This window comes from Molossus molossus, unplaced genomic scaffold (genome assembly GCF_014108415.1).
Source record: "Molossus molossus isolate mMolMol1 unplaced genomic scaffold, mMolMol1.p scaffold_m16_p_6, whole genome shotgun sequence".
NCBI lineage: Eukaryota > Metazoa > Chordata > Mammalia > Chiroptera > Molossidae > Molossus > Molossus molossus.
Window position 1 is genome coordinate 17,768,723 of NW_023425399.1, and position 8,046 is coordinate 17,776,768.

At 55.1% G+C, this 8,046-nt stretch overlaps 1 protein-coding gene across 1 annotated transcript in view; it reads left to right on the forward strand.

Annotated features, from left to right (window-relative positions):
* Nucleotides 1-6,957, forward strand: part of TGM2 (transglutaminase 2) — a 32,872-nt gene extending 25,915 nt beyond the window's left edge. Inside the window, exons 11-13 of the mRNA XM_036245389.1 lie at nucleotides 3,129-3,289; nucleotides 4,342-4,478; nucleotides 5,166-6,957. Coding sequence (XP_036101282.1) covers nucleotides 3,129-3,289; nucleotides 4,342-4,478; nucleotides 5,166-5,316 — 449 coding nt within the window. The 3' untranslated portion in view covers nucleotides 5,317-6,957. The remainder of the gene's footprint in view (nucleotides 1-3,128; nucleotides 3,290-4,341; nucleotides 4,479-5,165) is intronic.
* The last annotated feature ends 1,089 nt before the right edge of the window (nucleotides 6,958-8,046 follow it).

The following is an 8,046-nucleotide window of genomic DNA, read 5'->3' on the forward strand; positions in this document are numbered from 1 at the left end:
AATGTGTCTGCTACCACCTTCTAAGTGTACATCCTTGGGCAGGGTGGCCATGCTCCCTGAGCCTCAAATCATACTCATCCATTAAATGGGCAACAGAATGCCCACCTAAGGGCCCCGTGAGGACTGAAGGAGAAGGCGTGTGCTCAGAACAAGTCTGGGATGTGTACCTGGTGCCTGGGTACGGGGGAGCTTCACTCCTCACTGAGCAGAAATGCAGACCGGCAGGGAGGCGGGAGAGAAGCCCAAGGGCCTTTCCTGGTCACCTGCTGTGCTCAGTGCTGGGCTCTGGTGCCTGAGGCCCTGCTCACCTTGATGGCACGGAAGGGCCCCAGCGTGGACCTAAGTATCCAGGCCCTAAGTGTCAGGTGTGTGGGGAGGTCAGGATGCCCAAGTTCCAGTTCCCGCAATTCTGCCGATGGGCTGAGGCTCCTGGGTATTTCTCTTCTCCATCTCAGGCCTCAGGTTCCTCGTTTGCACAAACCCAGATTCATCTTTGAGGAGCCTTTCCCACCCATTTGTTAGAATGCATACACGTCGTTCCCTTCGGGGCTCAGAACCTCTTCAAAGGGAGGAAGTGTTCCCAGAATGTGTGGCCAGAAGGGACCTTCAGCCAGGACCAGGGATGCCAGAATGATTTCCTCCTGGGCCTCTGTTGAGTCCACGTTGCCTCTCGGAAACCATGGGGCCCATGGAGCCTTGTTCCATGAGGCTTCAGCCAGGCCTGTCCGTGTTTCTTCTCGTCCTGGGATGTGTTCACAACCGAGGGATCAGCGGCCCCCAGAGGGCACGGCCTGCAGGGGGAGGGCAGAGGAGGGCAGAGGTCCTGTGTGCTGGCCTCGGGCTGCAAGGCAGAGCTAGTCCAGGTGTCTATTGGGGTGTCCAATACCAAGCTCAGCCTGAGATAGGTTCTTTCACCCTTGATGGCCCCTCACTTTGGCTGCATGCATGTTATTCTTTGCTGATAAGATCTGGGGATTTCCATGTGCTAATGGACAGGAAGCCAGGCCCGGTAGAGCCGAACAGAATCCAGTCGCCCCCACTGCCCTGCCTCCTTGCCCGGCTGCTTCTCTCCCTCTCCCCTTCCGCTCCTCCCTTTCTCTCTCCCTCCTCCCTCACCCCTCCAGGTGCGTCACTGGGAAAGCAGCCAATGTGGCCTCGGTGATCCCGCTGCCCATGGCACCTTCCAGAACAGGGCAAATCACCCAAGGAGTGACTGAAACTCCCACACACCTTTCCTTCTCCCGGCCAGCATCTAGCCCAAGGCCGAGGCCGAGGTCCCTGGCCGGCAGCAGGCAGTTCTCAGAGATCCAGCCCCACCCTGGGTCAGCCTCCCGGAAAAGTCAACATTTGGGTCCATGTCCTCCAAGCTCCTGGAGGACAATGTTCCCTTTCTTTCCTGCAGAGCTGGTCAGACTTTCCACTCTGCTCCACCAGGAATTTTCATTCCTTTTTGTCCCTTTTGGCGGCAGATTTGGTTTTCTTCCCCTAACGTCATCTGATCAGAGGTTGGGGCAGATCCACCCCGAGAATGAATGGCCAGAGGGCTGGGCACACTCATGCAGCGTTTCCGCTTCCAGAGGGCGGGGTGTGGGTCCGTGCCTGCCGAGGTCCAGACCTTGACTCACGGTGAGAAAGTCCCTCTCTTGGGTCTTCACAGTCCTTCAGATGCTAATTGGTCTTAGCATCCCAACCCTGGCTAATCTCCTTTTTTTTTTTTTTTAATCCTCACCCAAGGACATTTTTTTCCATTTTTTTGTTCAGTGGGAGGAAGAGAGAGAGAGAAACATCGACGTGGAAGGGACACATCGAGTGGTTGCCACCCGTACGACCCAACCAGGGCCGGGGACAAACTGCAACCGAGGTGTGTGCCCTTAGCGGGAACCGAACCCAGGTCTCTCTGGACCACAGGCCAACACTCTATCTGCTGAGCCAAACCAGCCAGGGCTAATTTCCTTCTTAACACTAAGCTCGGGTCTCCAACTGACAGACCTCGGCAGACAAAACCGTCTCACCGGAATTGAATAAGCATGACTTAGCTTGTCTTTCTTTCTACCAGTTGCCTTCTATTTATGGTAAATGAGACTGGTTTGTGGCAAATAATGACGAAAAAATGTCCCTGGTTAGAAAAGGCTAGAAAATATAAAGTGAGCGACTGAAAAAAAGTAACGAGGAAATAATTAGGACACACTAGGATATGTGAAAAAAGTCATGTGAATGGCTGGAGTTTGGGGAACGCTGGTCTCGTGGGGGGAGGGGCGGACAGATGGCAGAAAAGAGGCAACAGCGTCTCCTGTCATGGCACTCGGACGATGATGAGAGAGGTTGGCTGGGCTCCAGGGAGCCCAGGGACTGTCCCTCTAGCGATCCTGGGTGACAGGAGAGGCCCGAGAAACAGATCTGTCCAAGGTTGCCTGTGACCAAGGGAACAAGCAGGGCCAGGCTCAGGGCTGCAGATTCTCAGTCCTGTGCTCTTCTCTCTGCTCTTTCTTGCCTCCTACAGGCTTCAGTGTTCTGGTCAGAAAAATGGGCTAAAAGTCGCACTTTGTTTCTCTGCAGTGGGAGAGGTTGATCCTGCGGACTTCTTTCTTACACTCCCATTACTGTGTGGCTTTTGCTCTGAAATGACCTCTGGTCTTAGCTCTGCCAGAGTTAAGGGTGCCGGTTGTCTGGGGAAACGAGAGAGAACAGGAAAAACAGAGAGGGGAGGTCATCTTCCCAGGCTCACACAGCCAGTCCATGGCCAAGCAGGGCCAGGTCACCTGATCTGAGCACGTGCTGGCAGAAGTGTTTCTTCATCTGGAAAATGGGTACAATCTAACCAACCTCACGAGGTCCGAAGAGGTGGAGTGACTCTCTCAGCGTCACATGAGCAAAGGGCAGAGGCAGGATTAGAACCCAGGCCTGTTGGAGCTCCAGCGCGTCCCCTACCAGCTGTTTTGCTTCCCTGCCCAACTCCTCCCTGGGCACCCTGGAGCCAGGGCAGGTGGGGGAAGGCCTGGGATCTGCCCAGCCATCCACCTGCTGTGTGAGCTCAAGCACATCCCTTGTCCTCTCTGTGCCTGTGAAACGCGGAAGGAGAGGCGGGGGCGAGGTCTCCTCACTAAATGTGTCCCCCCGCACCCCTGCAGAGCAGAGCATTCCCCTTCCTATCCTCTACGAGAAGTACTGTGACTACCTGACGGAGTCAAACCTCATCAAGGTGCGAGGCCTCCTCATCGAGCCAGCTGCCAACAGCTACCTGCTGGCCGAGAGGGACATCTATCTGGAGAATCCCGAAATCAAGATCCGGGTAAGGGGCTGGCTGCGCAGGGGTGGGAGCAGGGCAGGGTCCCAGGGCAGGCCCAGCGCTGGGAATGGGCAGGCCTAATGCATCTGCACCCCTGAACCCTTAAGCTCTTTGACCCCTCAGGGATCTTCCAATTCTGGCTTCATCAAAGAAAAGCATCGTGAAGCCGAAAGAACTGGGGACTCGCATAGCTTCTAGGAATGAATCCTAGAATCTCAGTGTGCTGCGGTCATGGAATTTAGGGATCTCAGAGTCATGGACCCTTAAAGCTAAACTACTAAAGCTAGATCCCAGAGCCTGGGGCCCTGGTCGAGCAGGGAGGGTTGAAGAATCAAGGGCATAGACTCTGAAGTCTGACTGCGGCTTTGTGGCTGGGGGGCCCTGCATGTCACTTTGCTCCTCTGTGCCTCGGTTCATCCATCTCCGTCTGTAATGCGGGTGTTGTAGGGGTTACATGGACCATATCCAGCGCTTTATGAGGGCTCAATAAGAGCTGACTGTTGTCACCACCATCGTCGTCATCATAGTGATTCACTTCGGGGAACCACAGCCCAGAACCCCGAATGCAATTACAAGTGAATGCGAGAGGGTGTGGGAGTGAGCACTGGGCACAGGTACCCCATCAGAGCTTGCCCCTTGTTAGCTGGGTAACCCTCATGAGAGCTCTGTGGCCAGGCATTTCTCTCCCGTGAAGAAACCAAGGCTCAGAGAGGGCGGTGGCTTTTGGAGGGTAACGCAGTGAGGAAGGGGCAGAGGTCAGCTGGCTCCAAAGCCTGTGATCTTCCCACTCCGGACCCTAGAACAAGGGAGGCCCTACACCCCCTCTGGGTCGCATGGAGCCTCCCTGCAGCTCCATGAAGGAGGCCTGGGCTGGTATCATCACCTGTTTTCCAGATGAGGAAACTGAGGCACAGAGTGGGCGTGGCTGTGTTCACAAACACTGGGCCAAACTGCAGCAAATGCAGAGATGGCCCAGCCTGGACCCTGCCTGTCCTTGATGGCCCAGCCCCCTCCCTCGATGCTGCCCCTTACGTCTGCCCTGTGCCCTGTCGCAGATCCTGGGAGAACCCAAGCAGAACCGCAAGCTGGTGGCTGAGGTGTCGCTGCAGAACCCACTGACCGTCCCCCTGGAAGGCTGCAGCTTCACTGTGGAGGGTGCTGGTCTGATCGAGGGACAGAAGACCGAGGAGCTGTAAGTGTTGGGCACTCCAGCTGGGGACCTGAGAGCCAAGGGCAGCTGCTGATGGGGGGCACCACACTCCGGCGATAACCCTCCTCTCATCTCCCACACACCCACCCCCACGTCTGCCGGATACACCCTTGTCCCCTCCTAAATACCCTCAGGGCAGAGTTCCTACCCTCTCATCCCCTCAACACCCACACCCCGCTGGCTGTGTTCCACGCATGTGGAACAATGACACATTTTGTCACTAAGCACCGGCCCTCAACACACAGGCATCCCCAGATACACGTCTATGTACATACACACATACGAGCATATACACTTCTTTTTTGCTTTATTATTGTAATGAAACTTACATACAGTAAAGAACACAAATCATGCATGTACAGCTCAATGCATTTTCATGCATGTGGTCACCTGAGCACACCCACCCTTACCCCAAGCACACTGTCCATGTCCACGTGTGCGTGAGTGCACGCGCACACACACACGCCCCTCTACGCATAGCTGGGCGGATCACCCAGGCCTCGGAGAGCAGTGAGTGGGTCCACGTATTACTGTCATTACTGTCAGCAGTAAGCTGTTCGTCCATGGATACAGAGGCTTTGTGCTAAGGTCTCAGTGGTCACGTGCCATGGTGGCCTGCATGGGGACCAGGGCTGGGCGTCTCCTCAACCTCCTCGCCTTTCTCCACAGCCCAGACCCCGTGGAGTCGGGGGAGGAAGTCAAGGTCAGAGTGAACCTGCTGCCTGTCCTCGTGGGCCGCCACAAGCTGGTGGTCAACTTTGAGAGCAATAAGCTAAAGGCCGTGAAGGGCTACCGGAACGTCATCATCGGCCCTCCCTAAGGGGCGCCGTGCCCATCTCCACGTCAGCAGCTGAGAGCCCCCAGCTGGACCCCCGTCTTTATCCCAAGCTAGTGAGGAAACCTTGACCCTCCTTGGGCCCCAGACCCATCTTGTCCCTGCACCTGGTTTCCCACCCCCTTACCTGTGAGCAATGCTCTGTGCCTCCACAGTGGGAGTCCTGACCTCGGTTGACTGGGCTTGTGATGGGGGAGAAGGGACCCACACCTCCCCCTCCAGCCCAGATGCCATCTGGAAAGCAGCTCATCACCCACCATATTGTTTGATCTATTCCATAGTCCCTTGGAACAAAAAAGACACAGTGTGCCCATTGGCCGGATCAAGGAACTCAGCACCCTGATGTGTCCCGTGCCCCTTCCCCAGACTATGCCCAGGTCCCGGGGGCCTTGGGGTAGCCAGCGTGGGTGGGGATGGATGGGGAGGGGCCCAGGTATAGGCCAGGCTTGAGCTCCTCCCACATCCCAGAAGCTCTGGCCCCAGTCCCCACGCTCCTCACTTTTGTGAAGCACCTACTGTGTGCCAGGTCCTCCCGTACTTGCCGGTAGTCCCAGAGCCACCAGCCCGTGTCATCGCCGCAAGAACTGTGCAGTGTGGGAGCTGCTTTCTCAGTGCGGAGACTGAGTCTCAGAGAAGGGAGGTGGCCCCCTCTGCACAGGTGGGCTTGTGGCTCTTCAAAAGGTCGGGTAAGGTAAAGGCATGGAAACAGAGCACAGGCCTTCCGACTCCGAGTCCAGCCCTGTTCATGACACCAGCCTGGCCTGAGAATGTCAGGGGCCATCTGGGACCTGATCAAAAAGGACCCAGCTGCGGCGAGGAAGTGGGAAAGGATTGGAAGAGGGCAGAGCCCAGGTCTGGCCAGCCACTGCCTCGTCTCTGAGCCTTGGTGTCCTCGCTGGTCAGTGGCGTGGCTGAACCAGCTGGTCTCCAAAGCCCTCTCGGCTCTGCACTCCTGATGCCCTGCCTGGCCCAGCCTTGTGAACAACAGCAAGTCCTACTGGCTGGCTCCACAGAGCCTCAGGCCACATGCCCAGGGTATTTCGAAGCGTGAAACCATGACCAGGACCACTGTTCTTCCCCCAGCCCTATCCAGGCCCCACCCCTGTGCCCAGGCACCTTCCATCAGACCCCAGTTCCAAGGGAAAAGAGCCCCGGAGGCCCCTGTCCTACCCACGAGCCTACACACCGCCATGCCTAGACTTCACAACAGCCTTAGCTGCCTGTGCTGCTCACCAGCCAACAGGGCCAGCACCTCAGCCATCCCCTCTTTGCAGGCCCTGGAACACAGCCCAGAGAGCTTATGAGCTGTCATCTCTGGCTTACTCGCCTCTCCCCCTGACCAGGCCTCCCTAAGGCTGGACGAGGGAAAGGGGGGGCATTTTCCATCTGGATTGGAGTCAGAGCCTCCAGGGCTCCCAAAAGCCCAGAGAGGGCTTTGGGGAAAGTCACGCTGATGCACTTAGAACTTGCTGCTTTGTACAGGGAAGAATCACAAAGTGAGCTGGCAAATCTGTTCTCTGTAAACATTGCTGTTTCTGTATGGTTTTATAAATGCTCTTGGGTTCCAGTCAGGCAGTAGATAGGCTTTTGAGCCACAGGGAGCGAGCACTGAAATAAAAGTTTATTTTGCACATTCAAACAAGGTCTGGTCCTTTTCATGCTTTTGAGGAGGGTGGGTGAGTGAGCTCATTCACATTGGGACCAACCAGGTCTAAACTTGACTGGCATTCAAGGCTCTGCACAGTCTGGTTTCCTCTCCAGACTCTTTCTCAAACGAAACGTGTTTGGGCCACAGTGAATTTCCTGTATCTCTCCAAACACTCGTGCACTTGCCAACTTCTTAGCTTTTGCATGTGTAGTTCCCTGAACCTAGAGTGCCCTTTCTCTCCCTCACCCATCTTGTGAACTCGTACTCATCCTATAGTGCTTAACAGTAAAGTCACCTCTTCCGTGAAGTCTTCCCAGATTTCTTCTCAGGTGCCCAGAGCCCTGAAACATGGACCAACTCAAACATTTAACAGTGAATTTTAGTTTCATGTTGGTATATCTGTCCCCCTCGCCATCCTATCTGAAGTCCTCAAGGGCGAGGACCAAGTTTTTCTCTTTTTAAAAAATCCTCACCCAAGGCTATTTTTCCATTGATTTTTAGAGAAAGAGAGAAACATTGATGTGAGAAAGAAACATCAATCAGTTTCCTCCCATACCCACTCTGACTGGGGATCAAACCCACAACCTAGCTATGTACCCTGACCAGGAATTGAACCCGCTACCTTTCGGTGTACAGGATGATGTTCCAACTGAGCTACCCAGCCAGGGCTCTTTAACTTCTTATTTTCACACTAGGTCTTTGAAATGTGGTGTATATTTCACACTGACAGCCCTCTCTTTTCGGACTCGCTGCATTTCAAGGCTGCCGGGGGCTGCTGTCCCCACTGGTGCCATGTCTTGACTGTGATTCCAGGAGTGGGAGGTCATTCACCTCATTCCCACCAACGTGGCACTGATAGTATTTGTTGATTGACTGGATGATAGAAGATAGTCTCCAGGCCTCAGAGAACTCATATTGACATGCACCGAAAAAATAAAATAAGCCCTGGCTGGTTTTGCTCAGCGGTTAGAGTGTCGGCCCACAGACCAGAGAGTCCTGGGTTCGGTTCCTGCTAAGGGCACATACCTCAGTTGCAGTTTGTCCCTGGCCCCGGGTTGAGGTTGTGT